Source organism: Dipodomys spectabilis, unplaced genomic scaffold (assembly GCF_019054845.1).
Source record: "Dipodomys spectabilis isolate Male_0828 unplaced genomic scaffold, ASM1905484v1 ptg000003l, whole genome shotgun sequence".
NCBI lineage: Eukaryota > Metazoa > Chordata > Mammalia > Rodentia > Heteromyidae > Dipodomys > Dipodomys spectabilis.
This window is the reverse complement of record NW_024870680.1, coordinates 16,544,998-16,562,876: the sequence shown is the minus strand read 5'-3', so window position 1 is coordinate 16,562,876 and position 17,879 is coordinate 16,544,998. Positions and strand designations below refer to the sequence as shown.

Genomic DNA, 17,879 nt, shown 5'->3' with positions numbered 1-17,879 from the left:
CCCATGACCGGACCCAAAAAAAAAAAAAGAAAAGAAAGGAAAGGAAAGAAAAGAAAAATGGAATGGCAGGACAGAGGACATAAAGTAACTTTTGGAGGTAATAGGTATGTTTTACAAGTATATAATTACTGACATTGTATGTAAGGTTTTAAGCATACAGAAAAAAAGTTGTACACTAGTCACCCTTTTGTTATTATGCTACAGTTCCTGACCTTAGACAGGTTAAAAGGCAGAAGGAGTTATTAAGGCTTATAGTTTCTGATATTTCAGTCCATTATGGCTGGGAGGGTATGGCCGAGCATAACAGCCCACATCATGGCATCCAGGAGTTAGAGAGGAATGCCTGTACTAGCTGGCTTTCTCCTTTTTCCCCTTTTTCACCTAGGCCCCCTAGCCTGTGGAATGGTGTCACCCACATTCAAGGTAGGTCTCCCTCTCCTTAGTTAATACTCTCAGAAGTGCCCTCACAAGCCCACCTAGAGCTATGATTACTAATCTCTAAGGTACTTGTCAATTCATTCATTTAGAAGACCACAAAGGGCTATTTTAAAGCCCTAGAAATGGAGAAGCCAAAGTCAGACTGGGATACTGAATATACACTTGTCTCAGGAAAGGTAATTGCTTTGACTAAAACCTTTACATAAATTCCACACTATAGATTTTTTTTTTTCTTTTTTTGGTCAGTTGTGGGGCCTGAACTCTGGGCCTGGGTGCTGTCCCTCAGCTCTTCAGCTCAAGCCGAGCACTCTACCACTGAGCCACCTTCCCAGTCCCTTACACCTTAGATCTTAAAAATGATCTGGAACTGTACTGTCCAGTAGAATTGTCACTGTTTTACATATACTTTTGGGAGGGAAGTGGGGAGGGTGCCAGTCCCCTGGCTTAAACTCAGGGCCTGGGCATTGTCCCTGAGCTATTTTTGCTCACTTCTGGCTTTTTCAGTGTTTATTTGGAAATATTGGAGTCTCACAGACTTTCCTACCTAGTCTGACTTCCAACGGTGATCCTTAGTAGCTAGAATTACAGACATGAGCCACCAGCACCTGGCTTAATTAGAATCTTTTAATCTAATAACTCACTTTAGCAACATTTCAAGGCATATTAGTCAAGGCAGATAATAGAACTTTTCTTAATAACACTGTATTTACAATCACTGATCTAGAAAAACTTGACTTATTACTAAGGGAAGTAATCAGAAGGAATAAAATGTCTGAGCTCTTAATTAAAAATGAACTTACTGGTTGATAATCTAAGCCCCAGATCTTTAAAGCTTGCAGGTATAGAACCTGAGTTTATACTATTCTCATGTTTGTGAATTGCAAGCTAGGGATTTATCAATGGTCCAGCACCATTGAAATCCCTGGGCTCTAGCAAAACTGTACAGGGACACTTTTAAAGCCCAAGGCACTTGGATTCCTATACAAAGAATAATATAATATTCTTTTAAGGATAAAAATCAAAAGTAAAAACTACAAGATGTACAAGAAAATAACCGAGATAAAGTTGTTTCAACAGAAGAATTAATACCCCAAAACTTCAGGTAATAGAAGGGTAATCATGCTTAAGAAAGGCAATGAACATTATATTTTTGATAGATTGGAGAGTGAAAACTGTTAAGATTCCATGCATTGGAATGATAAACCTGTTGCTCAGGCAGCCTCATATGGGTTTTTGTAGGAGCTATAGTCTAGGTGAAGCTGCTGTTCATAAGATGATGGGTATCTTCTGAGACATAGCCAGAACAGCTGACCTTTTCAGTGCTAGCTTGGTGTAGTAACTCTCAACACTTTTTCCTCTGCAGACATTATGATCTCAATCAGCTGTTGGAGCCTCGAAGCATAACTGCAGATCCTTTGGACTATCGCCTAAGCTGGCACTTGTGGGAAGTGCTGCGGGCTCTTAATTATACCCATCTCTCAGAGCAGTGTGAGGGTGTGCTGCAAGCCAGTTATGCTGGCCAACTGGAAAGTGAGGGTCTCTGGGAGTGGGCCATCTTTGTTCTCCTGCACATTGAAAACTCAAGGTGAGACACTATTGAACCCACTGGGTACCTCTACAGGGAAATGCCAAAGGATTCGGTCTTTTAGGGCTCCATTCAGCAAGGGTTAGAAATATAGCTTAGTAGTGAGCACCTTGCATAACATAAGTAAGGATCTAGATTTGATTCCCAGTACCAAAAATGCAAACAAATAAGTGTTGAGATTGTACATGAGATTCAGCTATGTGATAAACGTTAAGACAATTTTGTCTTTAACACAGACTGTGTTATTTGAACCAATGGAAAATGATTTTGTGATTACATACAAAATTATATTTATCACAAAGCTCTCTGAATTGCAATGATCAAGGGGCATCTAGAGATAAGCTTCAAAGAGGTCAGCCATGACCAAGCACAGCAAGTTCCAGTACAACCTGAGCTTAGTATTAATGAGACCCTGTTTTGGATGCTGGTGGCTCACGCCTGTAATCCTAACTACTCAGAAGGCTGAGATCTGAGGATCATGGTTCAAAGCCAACCCAAGGCAGAAAAGTCTGTGAGACGCTTACCTCCAATAAACCACCAGAAAACCAGAAGTGGTGCTGTGATTTAAGTGGTAGAGCCCTTGCCTTGAGCTGAAGAGCTCAGGGACAGCGCCCAGGCCCAGAGTTCAAGCCCCATGACAACCCCCCCCCCCCAAAAAAAAAATGAAGAGAAAAGAAAGGAAAAGGTATAGGATATGAGGAGAGCAGCAACATTAACTTAGGCAAAGTAGTGCTGGCTGAACTGCTTTAGTGGATCTCTGAGAGAGCAGGAAGAGTAGTCCTGCTTTTTCTTGGTTTACTGCCTTTTTCCGTCCCTTATCATCCACACCCATTTGTTCAATTTGTATTGTGTTGTATTTACCAATACAACCTTATGGTATAGAGATGGGGAACTTCTTTCCTATTCTGAAAGAATACTAGAGAAACATCTTTTCTCACAGTGGTTTGAACAATGTAAAATTTCACTTTGGTTTAGTTTTCTCTGTATGTATGCTTGTCTTGGGGCTTGAACTCAAAGCCTGGGCACTGTCACTGAGCATTTCTGCTCAACATTAGTGCTCTTCCATTTGAACCACAGCTCTACTTCTTGCTTTTTGGTAGGTAATCAGAGATTGATTTCACAGACTTTTCCTGCCCAGGCTGGCTTCAAACCATAATCCTTAGATCGCAGCCACCTGAGTAGTTGGGTTTACAGGCATGAGAAGCAACACTTGACTGATTTAGTTTTTTATAATGGTGGCCACACAGTATGAACAATAATAATAAACATTTATATGGTACTTGACTATTAGTGTTTTTATATGTTTATACTCTTTTCCAAGTATGTTACATATATTAACTCATTTTATGCTAATAATAAACTTATGAAGTAGATTGTCTTAAAATCCCTATTTTTTGGGGGGGGGTCCGGTTGTGGGGCCTGAACTCTGGGCCTGAGCACTGTCCCTCAGCTCTTCAGCTCAAGGCTAGTGCCCTACCACTTGAGCCACAGCGCCACTTCCGGCTTTTTTCTTTTTGCTTATGTGGTACTGAGGAATCGAACCCAGGGCCTCAGGCATGCAAGGCAAGCGCTCTACCACTGAGCCAACTTCCTAGCCCCTTAAAATCCCTATTAACAGGGCATGGTGGCGTACCTATAATCCTAGAATTAGCTAGGTAAGAGGATCATGGGTCTGAGACCAGCTGGACCTTATAGAGTGAAGCTCTGCCTCAAAATAATATCATTGTCATCGTCTCTATTTTAAAGATAGGACTAGGAGTTAACTTTTGCTTTAGGTTGCACAACTAGTAAATAACAAATTGAAGTGTCTAACTCATACAACCATAATGTAAGACCTTCTGCTTTGTTAGTTTCGTTTTTTTGGTTGGTTATGGGGCTTAAGCTCGGCCTGGGTGCTATCCTGCAGCCTTTCAGCTCAAGGCTAGCGCTCTACCACTTGAGCCACAGTGCCACTTTGGCTTTTTCTGCTTATGTGGTGCTGAGGAATTGAACTCCGGGCCTCATGCATGCAAGGCAAGCACTCTCTACCACTGAGCCACCTTCCTAGCCCCTCTGGTGGTTTATTGGAGATCAGAATCTCATGGACTTTTCCTGCTAAGGCTGGCTTTTTGAACCTCAGATCTCAGCTTCCTGAGTAGCTGGGATTACAGGTGTGAGTGCCCGGCCTGCTTTGTCACTCTTAAGTGACAAAAGTGACAGTGACTCACACCTATAATCCTAACTATTCAGGAAGCTAAAATCTTAAGGATCACAATTTGAAGCCAGCTAGGACAGAAAAGTCTGTGATGAGACTCTTACCTCCAATTAACTAGCATAAAGCTAGAAGTGAGAACACAATGCCCTGAGTTTGAACCCCAATACTACAAAAAGGGCAGAAGAAAAAAAAAGTATATGCTCTAAATCACTATTTGAGGTTTTCAGTCAGACTTGCTATGTAATTCTAGATCTTTAACTCTGGGTTAAAGATACTGTCTAATGTTCTTAAAACCACAAGGTGATTATGGAATTAAAAGTGAAAGTGTAGGGCTGGGAAGGTGGCTCCGTGGTAGAGTGCCTGCCTTGCATGTATGAGGCCCTGGGTTCAATTCCTCAGCACCACATAAGCAAAAAGAAAAAAATTGAAGTGGCGCTGTGGCTCAAGTGGTAGAGCACTAGCCTTGAGCTGAAGAGCTGAGGGATAGCACCCAGGCCCAGAGTTCAGGCCCCATGATCAGACCCAAAAAAATAAGTGAAAGTGAAAAGCTTTTTGGGGGGGATGGGGGGGGCAGTCATGGGGCCTGAACTCTAGTAGTGAAAAGCTTTTAGCACAGTTTTTCTCCTTTTGCCCTTTAACAGAAAGTAAAATGACCCCAGACTGTTCTTTTGAGTTTACTCAGGGGATTCCAGTTGGTAAAAGGCTGGCTGATAAGATATTTCAGAGTTGAGGGGCTGGGAAGGTGGCTCAGTGGTAGAGCGCTTGCCTTGCATGCCTGAGGCCCTGGGTTCAATTCCTCAGCACCACATAAGCAAAAAGAAAAAAGCCGGAAGTGGCGCTGTGGCTCAAGCGGTAGAGCGCTAGCCTTGAGCTGAAGAGCTGAGGGACAGTGCCCAGGCCCAGAGTTCAGGCCCCATGACCGGACCCAAAAAAAAAAAAAAAAAAAGGTATTTCAGAGTTGGCTTTGGGGAAGGAGGTCCCATTTCCTATAAAAGAATATGAGCCAGGCACCTGTGGCTCATATCTGTAATCCTAGCTATACTCAGGAGTCTAAAATCTGAGGCTTGAGGTTCCAAGCCAGCCTGGGCAGAAAAGTCTCCATGAAACTCTTTTATCTCCAGTTAACCAACAAAAACTGAAGTGGAGCTATGGCTCAAAGTACTAGAGCAGTAGAGCTCAGGGACAGATCCCAGATCCTAAATTCAAGCCCCACAACTGACACCCCTCCCCACCCTGTAATCCTAGCTACTCAGTAGGCTGAGATCTGAATATCATGGTTCAAAGCCAGTCCAAGGCAGGAAAATCCAAGAGACTCATCTCTTAAAAACCACTAGAAAACCAAAAGTGTCACTGTGGCTCAAGCCTTGAGCTAAAGAGCTCAGGGACAATGCCCAAACACTGAAAGAAAAAAATATATATTTTGTGTGTGTGTGTGTGTGTGTGTGTGTGTATGCGCGCGCGCGTGCGCGCATACATATATATACATATATATGTGCATATATATATATATATATATATATATACAATATATATTATTATGTGTGTGTATGATATATAGTCTTTTCAGTCCTTGGACTGAGGAGTTCAGAAAAGAGACCAAGATTTTTTTTCTGAAAAGGACTACTTAAGGAGCCTTAGTCTAGAGAGAATTAATTAGAAAGGCTGGTAACTTGGAAAAGGGAAGCCAAGTCCTATAAGAGACTTTCCATATAAAAACTATTTTTTGTGTCTCAGGGCCTGGATGCTGTCCATGAGTTTTATGGCTTAAGGCTGGAGCTCTTCCACTTGAGCCATACATCTCCTTCCAGCAATTTTGGCAGTTAATTGGAGATAAGAGTGTCATGGACTTTTCTTACTACAGCTGGCTTCAAACCACAATCCTGAGATCCTAGACTCCTCCTGAATAGGCTAGGTCTACAGGCGTGAGCCACCAGCACCTAGCAGAAACTACTTTTTATTTATACTGACCATGTTGGAAAGAAGGAACATACTTGGACTATGGGGAACTGCTTTATTCCCTGTCCTTAATCCCCTAGGTGGGAGCAACAGTTACTGAACAGGAAATAAAACATCCTAGCTGAAAAAGATCTCCTGAGGAAGATGGCAGCCTTCCTTCCCTAGAGTATTGGGATTTTCATAAAGAGAACATTGTATGCTTAGGTACTCTTCTATCTCATTAAACTATGGTGTGATGGGTTTTGTTTTGCTTTTAAAGTGAAGTTTGAATTGCTCTACAAAGGATCTAGACCTCTAAAGAGGCTGCCCCAAAGCAGTTTTCCATAACTGAGGATAGTATTTATTCCAGCTTCTCTCTTCCTGTAGCATGCGCGAGAAGGCTGTTCGAGAGCTGCTTACCCGGCACTGCCAGCTGGTGGAGACCCCTGAATCTTGGGCTAAGGAGACATTCCTTACCCAGAAACTTTGTGTACCTGCTGAGTGGATTCATGAGGCCAAAGCTGTGCGAGCCCACATGGAATCTGATAAGCATTTAGAGGCTCTCTATTTGTTTAAAGCTGGTCACTGGAACCGCTGCCACAAACTTGTCATCCGACACTTAGCTTCTGGTGAGTGTGAGGGCCCAAACCTCCTGGAATAACTCCAAATTCTTCCAACTTTCAAGCCTTCTGATAATCCAGGCCAGATGATGCTCAGTACAAGACCTGGAGAGCTTGAATCAAATCATGCTTTGAGAAAACCCTGCAGAAGAAGCTTCGCTAGGATGAGAATCTTAAAAGGAAGAGAAGATAACAGTTGCAAGGCTTTTTTTGTTTTTGTTTTTTTTTGCAGAAATATCTCTCCTATGCACTGATAAGATTAAGCTCTTTTCACGTTTATGGAAATTTTGTGTTATACCAGAAATACCTGCCTGGTGACCTACACCTGAAATTCTTCACATTTCCCTTTGGAGGCTTTTATTTTTCAAGTTCTGTCTCCTTGTAATTCTCAAGTCTCACCCAACATGGTTTTTTGTTTTTTTTTCTTCTCACTTCCTTAGTTTTCTTGCAGGTCCTCTACCCTTTTTGTAGACACTGTACAGACATTATACTCAATATTTTGTTTTTCCAGATGCCATCATTAATGAGAACTATGACTTTCTGAAGGGTTTTTTGGAAGACCTGGCACCTCCAGAACGCAGTAGCCTAATTCAGGACTGGGAAACATCTGGGCTTGTTTACCTGGACTATATTCAAGTCATTGAAATGCTCCATCATATTCAGCAGGTACCTTAGTTCCTTAAGCCACTACCCAGTTTTCTTGTTCCTTGACCTTTAAAATTTTAGGGATCTCCAGAGACCCTCCTATGTATTTGAGCTCACTGGTAGAGAGAGAGCACTGTCATTGCAGGTTGGACATTTTAGTAAGAATAATTTGATGTGGCTATTTTGACAGCTATATAAAAACTGTTTTTCTTTTCCTTTTTTTTTTTTTTTTGGTCGTGGGGCTGAAACTCTAAGCCTGAGCACTGTCCTTCAGCTTTTCAGCTCAAGGTGAGCATTCTACCAGTTGAGCTACAGCACCAGTTCTGGTTTTCTGCTGGTTTATGGGAGATAAGAGTTTCACAGACTTTCCTTCCTGGGCTGGCTTTGAACCATGATCCTCTCATATCTTAGCCTCCTGAGTAGCTAGGATTACAGGCATGAGCTACCATTGCCTGGCTTCAGTTAGACTTTTTTTCAGTGAGACTTTTCTACAGAACTAAAGATAATTCTGAGTGAGTGCTGGTGGCTCACGCCTGTAATCCTAGCTACTCAGGAGGCTGAGATCTGAGGATTGACATTTAAAACCAGCCCAGGCAGAAAAGTCCATGAAATTCTTATCTCTAAATAATCACCAGAAAACCAGAAGTGTCACTGTGGCTCAGAGTGGTAGTGTTAGCCTTGAGCTAAAGAGCTCAAGGAGCCAGGTGCTGGTGGCTCACGCCTATAATTCCAGCTACTCAGGTGGCTGAGATCTGAGGATCTCAGTTCAAAGCCAGCCTAGGTGGGAAAGTCCATGAAATAAAAACCTCCAATAAAAACCACCAGAAAACCGAGGAGCTGGGAAGGTGGCTCAGTGGTAGAACACTTGCCTTGCATGCATGAGGCCCTGGGTTCGATTCCTCAGCACCACATAAGCAAAAAGAAAAAAAGCCAGAAGTGGTGCTATGGCTCAAGTGGTAGAACACTAGCCTTGAGCTGAAGAGCTGAGGGACAGCGCCCAGGCCCAGAGTTCAGGCCCCACGACCGGACCCCCCCCCCCCCCCAAAAAAAAAAAAAACACCAGAAAACCAGAAGTCGTGCTGTAGCTCAAGTGGTAGTGCGTTAGCCTGAGCTGAAGAGCTGAGGGACAGCACCTAGGCCCAGAGTTCAAGCCCCACAACTGACAAAAACAAACCACTGGTGGCAAAAGGCTGTATGTTGGTGGCTCGCTCCTGTAATTCTAGCTACTCAGAAAGCTGCTGAGAATCATATTCAAAGCCAGCCTGGACAAACAAATCTGATAAATTCTTTTTTTTTTTTTTTTTTTTTTGGGTCCTGTTGTGGGGCCTGAACTCTGGGCCTGGGCACTGTCCCTCAGCTCAAGGCTAGCGCTCTACCACTTGAGTCACAGCATCACTTCCAGCTTTTTGCTTTTTGCTTATGTGGTGCTGAGGAATCGAACCCAGGGCCTCATGCATGCAAGGCAAGCGCTCTACCACTGAGCCACCTTCCCAGCCCAAATCTGAGAAATTCTTATGTACCTCCAGTTAACTAACATAGAGCCAGAGCTGGTGACATAGCTCAAGTGGTAGTGCTAGCCATGAGCAAAAAAGCTCAAGCCCCCAGTACTAGCAAAAACAGAACAAGACAAAACAAAACCCTGGATTCTGGTTGATGAATAGAATAATACTTGTATATACAGAAGATTGCAAGCCCCTTAAAAGTGGATTTAATGATAGATATTGGAAGGGTTGAGTCAGCCATTTAGGGAGGAGGAAGTGATGGGAGACTAGTTCACTGTGAAGAGTTGTATTTGAGCAGATGGGATAAAATGCTTTGAATAGGGAATGAGGTCTTGGGTTCTAGTCTAGTTCCACCAAAATTAAAAGGTGTCTGGAAGTATTCGGAGCATAAGTAATAGATAAAAATATGGATTTTGATGGGTGCCAGATAGTTCATGTCTCTAATCATAGCTACTCATTAGGCTGAGATCTGATGTTTATGGTTCAAGCCAGGCTGGGAAGGAAAGTCCATGAGACTCTTATCTCCAATTTTTTCTGCTTATGTGGTGCTGAGGAATCGAACCCAGGGCCTTAAGCATGCAAGGCGAGCGCTCTACCACTGAGCCACCTTCCCAGCCCGAAATTTTATACCATCTTTGAATCCAGATTTATCTAGATTTTAGGTGCCATATTAAAGCTTGCTAATTATATGGTTCAGGAATCATGATTTCAAGACCTTGCCACAAGGCTCTGAGCACTGCCTTCCTATATGTTACTGCTTTGTCTTCAGCAGTTTAGCTGTATGCTAGCTAGCATGGAGTTTTCTCCTTGGCTGCCTTATTACTTTGTTTTTATATATTTATGGATTAAAATGATAGAAACTTTTCTTGGCTAATTGGTTTCTCTGCTTCTCTGTAGGTGGATTGCTCAGGTTATGAACTAGAGAAGTTACATACCAAAGTGACGTCACTGTGCAACCGCATAGAACAGATCCAATGTCACAATGCCAAGGATCGTCTAGCTCAATCAGGTAAGCCTGTAGCCTCTGCCCTTCCTGATGGCCCTATCAGTACCCACTCTTCCCCAGCCCCATCCTCAGTACTCATTCTATCTTTTCTCTCTAGACATGGCCAAGCGTATAGCCAATTTGCTGCGAGTGGTACTGAGCCTTCAGCATGTCCCTGATGCAACTTCAGAATCAACACCAGACCCTCAGCGAGTCCCTTTACGCCTACTGGCTCCACACATTGGCCGGCTGCCCATGCCTGAGGACTATGCCTTGGATGAACTGCGCAGTCTCACACAGTCCTATCTGCGAGAACTGACTGTTGGGAGCCAGTGAGCCCCAGGCTCTTGCTACCACACTCACATGCTCATTCACACTCACGACAAAGCAGTCTCCAGCAGTGTTTTGACTGACACCAATTGCCAATCTCTGAGTTGGCTATGGAATCTACTCTCCCTTACTGCTGCCCCAGGCAGATTCCTCCAATTGTTCAGGGCTTTTCTTAATACTGAACATAGCATAAGGGCTTCTGGAACCAAAAAAGAGACAAGTCTTTTGCCATCCTCAAGACCATTCATTTTTTCCTCTTAAAAAAAAGGTCAATAAAACTCCTTTGCAGATTCTTCCAGAGAACCAGGGAGTTCTTTTCTACCCCCAGGCATTCTGGACCTTGTGATTCCCCCATGCCAACATTGCTACTCTACTCCCTCTTCAGCTCTTTTATACCAGGACTCTTTCAAAGAAACAAGAACAAACATATTGATCTGCAACTGTTCTTCCTTAACGGATGAACTATCCACAGCAGGAAGGGAATTTGTCTCTAGACAGGTTAACAGCTTTAAAGGCAAACGAGGGTTGGACGAAGGAAATAGAATGGGGTTTTTCTACTTCTCTACAGTCCCAGGTTACATATCACATGATATGATTCACATAGGAAGCTCCCAGAACTTAGTTGGTCCCTGTTTATCAGTCATCTTTCTGAAACTCCTGTCTGGATTATCCTGAAGAGTTAGGTTTTTTGTTTTCTGGGTTTTTTTTTTTTTTTTTTTTTTTTTAAGGGCAAGTTGGGTAGCTTTCCTTTCCCTTCCCATTTTAGCCCTAGAGCATTTCCTGCCTTTCAACCACCTTCCCCAAAAGGAAAAGTCATACTGAGGTAGGCAAGGGCTGGACTTTGGGGCCAGGTAGAGGGCCTTCACTGCATTACTGCCGGCTATGGGAAGCCCCAGGTATTGGCCTAAGACAACTGGTATTAAGACTGTCACAGACAACGTGGCCACCCCCTGGGTCTTTATGCATGAAGATTATGTAAAGGTTTTTATTAAAAATATATATATAAATAAATAATCTAGATTATTTTCCTCTTTTTCTGAAGCTACTTTCTTAAAAAAAATAAAATGTTTATAGCACTTTTGGTATTGGCTTTTCCCTTTGTGGCTTTTTGGGGTTCTTTGGTTTGTTTTTACGTGCTGGGGATCTACCTCAGAGTCTAGCACATACTAGGCAAACATTGGGCATAGGTTTGCAAAGGCAGATTTAGGGGCAAGGGAGTTATTAATCTGGAAGCACATATATCTATAGATCCAGATCCTCAGTTGAAGCTCTTCAAGTTGGCCACTTAAATTCAAAGCCTTACTGGATCTTCTTGTTTGGCTTTTTTAATCTACCATTAACAGGTTCACTGAGTAATGCCCAGATAATAATAGAAAAAGGAGTAATTAAACCAGTGGATATATTCTGGCTGGTGGACATATTTACCAGTGAACCAGCTAGCACTGACTTAGATACGCACATATGGAGAAAAACCACATTATAAAAGTATGAAGCCAAGTTCTTTAATTTGTTGCATTTTGTCTTTTTTGGTTTAAACAGAAGTAAGAGTAATTCTGCTTTTTCAAGATAAAGCTTGAAATATGCTTATGATCAAAGCTATGGTTTTGTATATGTTTACTCTTTCTGGTAGTTTTCCACTACACAAATTCCAGGCACCATGTCTACATCACTTCTGTATCACCAGCCTCTGGCATAGTGTGACACAAATAATGAATGCTTTCCAAAAGAAAAAAATTCAGGATTTTATCATTACCTTGAACTAAAAGTCTAACCTTGGGGCTGGGAAGGTGGCTCAGTGGTAGAACGCTTGCCTTGCATGCCTGAGGCCCTGGGTTTGATTCCCCAGCACCACATAAGCAAAAAGAAAAAAGCCGGAAGTGGTGCTGTGGCTTAAGTGGTAGAGCGCTAGCCTTGAGCTGAAGAGCTGAGGGACAGCGCCCAGGCCCAGAGTTCAGGCTCCATGACCGGACCCAAAAAACAGAACAAAAAAAGTCTAACCTCAGCCAGGTGCCAGTGGCTCATGCCTGTAATCCTAGCTACTCAGGAGACTGAGGTCTGAGAATTGCAATTCAAAGCCAGCCCAGGCAGGAAAGTCTGTGAGACTGTGATCTCCAGTAAACCACCAGAAAACCAGAAGTGGTGCTGCTGTGGCTCAAGTGGTATAGTGCTAGCCTTGAGCTGAAGATCTAAAGGACAAGCACCCAGACCCAGAGTTCAAGCCCCATGACCAACAAAAAGTAAGTCTTAACCTCTATAATGCAGTGGTAAATATTTGATTAAAACTCTTTTAACGCTGCTAATCACTTCTATAGCATACTTTTCTTGGAGGGAGGGGGGGGTGCTGGTACTGAAGCTTGAACTTGGCTCTTGCCTAGAAACTGTCCCTTAGCATTTTTGCTCAAGGCTGGCTCTCTACCACTTCAGCCACATCTCCTTCCCAGCTTTTTGTTGTTTTTGTGTGTGTGGTTTTTTTTTGGGGGGGGGGTCCGGTTGTGGGGCCTGAACTCTGGGCCTGGGCGCTGTCCCTCAGCTCTTCAGCTCAAGGCTAGTTAGTGCTCTACCACTTGAGCCACAGCACCACTTCCGGCTTTTTTCTTTTTGCTTATGTGGTGCTGAGGAATTGAACCCAGGGCCTCATGCATGCAAGGCAAGCGCTCTACCACTGAGCCACCTTCCCAGCCCCTTCCCAGCTTTTTGGTAGTTAATTGGAGATAGAATCTCATGGACTTTTCTGGCTGGGCTAACCTCAAACCATGATCCTCAGATCTAAGCCTCCTGGGTAGTTAGAATTACATAGGTGTGGTTCACTGACACAATATAGTGTACTTTTTGAAAGATAAAAAGAGACTTGAAGAAAGTGAGTTGAGAATTCTTTGCTAGGAGTCTAGCCATGCTCCATGATTTGCTCAGAGTTTACAGTTATAGAGGAATTCCCAGTTGACTACCCCCGATCTCAGGGGCCCAAGTTAGAGCCCCACTAAGTAACAGGACAGACCCACTCTGATATAACTCAAATTCTTCATCAAATTCCTTGTCATAATCTAAAGAGGAAGTGGCTCATATCTTCAGATCAAAGTTAAGACCTGAATAGGATTCACATTGCCCATTTAATCCCTCTAAAAAACAGTCTGTGTAAAGGTGCAACATCAGGAATATTAAAAGTATATCTGAGGGCTGGGAATATGGCCTAGTGGTAGAGTGCTGGCCTAGGATGCATGAAGCCCTGGGTTTGCTTCCTTGGCACCACATAAAAAGAAAAAACAGGAAGTGGTGATATGGCTCAAGTGGTAGAGTGCTAGCCTTGAGCGAAAGAGGCTCAGGACAGTGCCCAGGCCTTAGCCCCACTACTGACCAAAAAAAAAAATGAGCCTTTTTGTAGGCCAATAATGTGCAAGCAGAATGGAAAATTATGAAAACCTCATTTGCAATAGCCTGCGGGGGCAGGAGAGGGGGGGAAGCCTAGTAATTAACCTAACCAAAAATGTAAAAGATCTTCGGAACAAAAACTATGAAAATCTAAGAAAATCAAAGAGGACATCAGGAAACGTAAAGAACTTCCACATTTATGGATAGGTAGAATCAATATTGTGAAAATGGCCATACTGCCAAAAATGATGTACAAATTCAATGCAATCCCCATCATAATCCAAATGACATTCTTTACTGAGAGAAAATAATCCAATCCAAAAACTAATGGAACAGCAAAAGATCTAGAATAGCCAGAACAGTTCTAGGCAAAAAAAAAAAAAAAAATTCAAGCAATATCACAATACCAGATTTCAAACTACTGCAAAGCCACAATAGCAAAAACAGCTTAGTTTTGACACAAAAATAGACCCAAAGATTAATGGAACAGATTAGAAGACCCAGAAATAAGGCCACAGTCATCTGATATTCAAAAAAGGAGCCACAGACTGGGCACCAGTGGCTCACGCCTATAATCATAGCTACCTCAGAAGGCTGAGATCTGAGGTTCACAGTTCAAAGTCAGCCCAGGCAGTAAAGTCCATGAGACTGATCTCCAATAAACAATCAGAAAACCGCAAGTGGTGGTGTGACTCAAGTGGTAGAGTAATCACCTTGAGCTGAAGAGCTGAGGTACAGCATGCCAGCACGCAGACCCAGATTTCAAGCCCCACAACCAACCAAAAAAAAAAAAAGGAGCCACAGACATACAGTGGGAAAAACAGCCTCTTCGACAATTGATGTTGGAAAAACCTGAGCAGCCATATGCAGAAAACTAAAAGTGAATCCCTGCTTGTCACCATGCACCAACATTAATTCAAAGTGGATCAAAGACCTCAATGTCAGACAGGAAACTCTGAAACTCTACTTCAAGAGAGTGGGAGAGACATTAGAACTTAAAGGAACAGGCAAGAACTTCCTGAATAGAGTCCCAGGGGTACAACAGATAGGAGACAGACTCAAGTGGGACTACCTTAAAATAAAAAGCTTCTGCACAAGCCGGGCGCTGGTGGCTCACGCCTGTAATCCTAGCTACTCAGGAGGCTGAGATCTGAGGATCGCGGTTCAAAGCCAGCCCGGGCAGGAGAGACCGTGAGACTCCTATCTCCAATAAACCACCAGAAAACCGGAAGTGGCGCTGTAGCTCATGTGGTAGAGCACTCGCCTTGAGCTGAAGAGCTGAGGGACAGCGCCCAGGCCCAGAGTTCAAGCCCCACGGCCGACCAAAAAAAAAAAAAAAAGCTTCTGCACAGCTAAAGGCATAGTTACTAAACTAGAAAGGTAGCCAACCAATTGGGAAAAGATCCTTTTTTTTTTTCTTTTTTTCTTTTCTTTTTCTTTTTTTGTGATGGGACTTGAACTCTGGGCCTAGACACTGTCCCTCAGCTCTTCAGCTCAGGGCGAGTGCTCTACCACTTGAGCCACAGCACCACTTCTGGTTTCTGGTGGTTTACTGAAGATAAGAGTTTCACAGACTCTCCTCCCCAGGCTGGCTTTGCATCGTGATCTTCAAATCTCAGCTTCCTGAGTAGTTAGGATTACAGGCATGAGCCACTAGTGGTCGGCTTTTTTTTTTTTTTTTTGCCAGTCTTGGGGCTTGAACTCTGGGCCTGGGCACTGTCCTTGAGCTTCATTTTGTTCAAGGCTAGCACTTTACCACTTGAGCCACAGAACCAATTCCAGCTTTTTCTGTGTCTGTGGTTCTGGGAAATTGAACCCAGGTCTTCATGCATGCAAGGCAAGCACTCTACCACTAAGCCACATTCCCATTATACTACAGTATTATAGTAACAAACACAGCATGTTACCAATACATACACCAAAATAAACAGACATGAAGACATATTAAATGGAACACTCAGAAGTAAAACCACACAGTTCAAGCCATCTGATTTTGGGCAGTAGTACTGAAGTTTGAACTCTGAGCTTCTTGCTAGGCAGGCTCTACTACTGCTGAGCCATACCTCCAGCCCTGTTTTCTACTGGTTATTTCTGAGATAGGGTCCCACTTCCTGCTTGGGCGTGTTCCTAAGCATGATCTGCCTTTAGGTATCCTACTGTAGCTAGGATAACAGGAGTGTGTTCTCTGTTGAGAAGTCTCATGAACTTTTATTTTTTTTTTTTTTTTGGTCGTGGGGCTTGAACTCTGGACCTGAGCACTGTCCCTCAGTTCTTCAGCTCAAGGCTAGCACTCTACCACTTGAGCCACAGTGCCACTTCCAGTTTTCTAGTGGTTTATTGGAGATAAGAGTTTCATGGACTTTCCTGCCCAGGCTGGCTTTGAACTGCAATCCTCAGATCTCAGCCTCCTGAGTAGCTAGGATTACAGGCGTGAGCCACTGATGCCTGGCAACTTTTTTTTTTAACTAAGCTGGCCTTGAACTTAGATCCTTCCAATCTCAAAATCAAACAGTAAAAGAATATTCCAATTAATAAATGGACAAACAAATTGAATGGACAGTTCACATATGAAATACAAATGGCTAAAAATAAAAACCAAGAAGAAATGTTCAACCCCCTTATCCATAAAGGAAGTACAAGTCAAAAGCACACTAAAATTTCATCTCACCCTAATCAGAATGGTAATAATGAAACAAACTACAAATGCTGGAAAGGATGTGGTGAAAAAGGAACCCTTCTATACTGCTAGAGGGAATGTAAACTAGTGCAACCACTATGGAAGTCAATATGAAGGCTCCTCCAAAAGTTAAAATTAGATCTACCTTATGACCCCACCATACCTCTCCTGGGCATACACAAGAAAGATGCCTGCACACCTATGCTTATTACAGTTTTGTTCACAACAGCCAAAAGGTAGAATCAGCCAAGTTACCCAACAACTGATGAATGGATAAAGAAGTTGGTATGCACATACCATGGATATTACTCAGTCATAAAGAAAAGTAAAATTGAGACCATCATGTTGAGCCAGATAAGCCAAGCCCAAAGAGCAAATATTCCATGTTTGCAGAATCTTGACTTTAAAGACACATATATACATATATTTGTATGTATACATGATTATGAATACTTACATACTTATATAATTAGTATAAAACTGTAACTATGGGGCTGGGAAGGTGGCTCAGTGGTAGAGTGCTTGCCTTGCATGCATGAGGCCCTGGGTTTGATTCCTCAGCACCACATAAGCAAAAAGCAAAAAGCCAGAAGTGGCGCTGTGGCCTCAAGTGGTAAAGCGCTAGCCTTGAGCTGAAGAACTGAGGGACAGCACCCAGACCCAGAGTTCAGGCCCATGACTGGATTCAAAAACAAAAAACAAAACAAAACTGTAACTATGGTATTTTCTGAGATAACAAGAAAGAGGGGAAAGGGAAAAAGAAAATGATGGAGGATGAATAATATCAAAATTACTTCAACTGCTAGGCGCTGGTGGCTCATGCCTGCACTCCTAACTCCTCAGGAGGCTGAGATCTGAGGATCACAGTTCAAAGCCAGCCTGGGCAGGCAAGTCTGAGAGACTCTCATCTCAAATTATGCACCAGAAAACTGGAAGTGGTGCTGTGGCACAAAGTGGTAGAAGTGCTAGCCTTAAGCAAAGAGCTCAAGGACAGCTCCCAGGCCCCGAGTTCAAGCCCCACGACCTAAAAAAAAAAAAAAAAAAGAATTTCAACTATGTTTGAAGATGGCACAGGAAATTGCACTGAAAGCTGCTAATAGAATATCAGTCATGCAGGAAAAGTAATAGAGGATATTACTCTAATTAAAATATATGCAACTGACACTGGTGGCTCATGCTTGTAATCCTAGCTACTCAGGAGGCTGAGATCTGAGGATCATGGGTTGAAGCCAACCAGCTCAGGAAACTCTATGAGACTGTTATCTCCAATTAAGCTCTAGACCTCCAGAAAACCAGGAAGTGGAGCTGTTGCTCAATGTGGTAGAGTATATAGATATATACGTGTGTATTTATACATATATGTGTGTGTAGAATGCACGTTAAAAAAGCAGAGCTGAAAGTGATTCTAAAGCTTATGTTTTGTCTATTACCTCACACTCTCCAGTGACGACACTGTGAAAAACTTGTCTCCAATGGGAATGACTGCAGGGACCCGCTCTGTGGGCCATCTGGAGTGGCCTGAGGTGTCAGCACCACTGCCATCAGGAGGGCAGAGCCTGCATGGCAAGCCGGCATGATGTGTTCACTCTTCACTGGGAAGAG

The 17,879-nt window shown here is 43.0% G+C and overlaps 1 protein-coding gene across 3 annotated transcripts in view; it reads left to right on the top strand.

Annotated features, from left to right (window-relative positions):
- Positions 1-11,257, top strand: part of Nup98 (nucleoporin 98 and 96 precursor) — a 119,513-nt gene extending 108,256 nt beyond the window's left edge. For all 3 annotated transcript variants that reach the window (XM_042687605.1, XM_042687598.1, XM_042687589.1), the window contains exons 29-33: positions 1,802-2,023; positions 6,540-6,781; positions 7,284-7,438; positions 9,817-9,928; positions 10,023-11,257. In XM_042687605.1, the coding sequence (XP_042543539.1) occupies positions 1,802-2,023; positions 6,540-6,781; positions 7,284-7,438; positions 9,817-9,928; positions 10,023-10,240 (949 nt within the window). In that variant the 3' untranslated portion in view covers positions 10,241-11,257. The remainder of the gene's footprint in view (positions 1-1,801; positions 2,024-6,539; positions 6,782-7,283; positions 7,439-9,816; positions 9,929-10,022) is intronic.
- Positions 11,258-17,879: the final 6,622 nt, after the last annotated feature.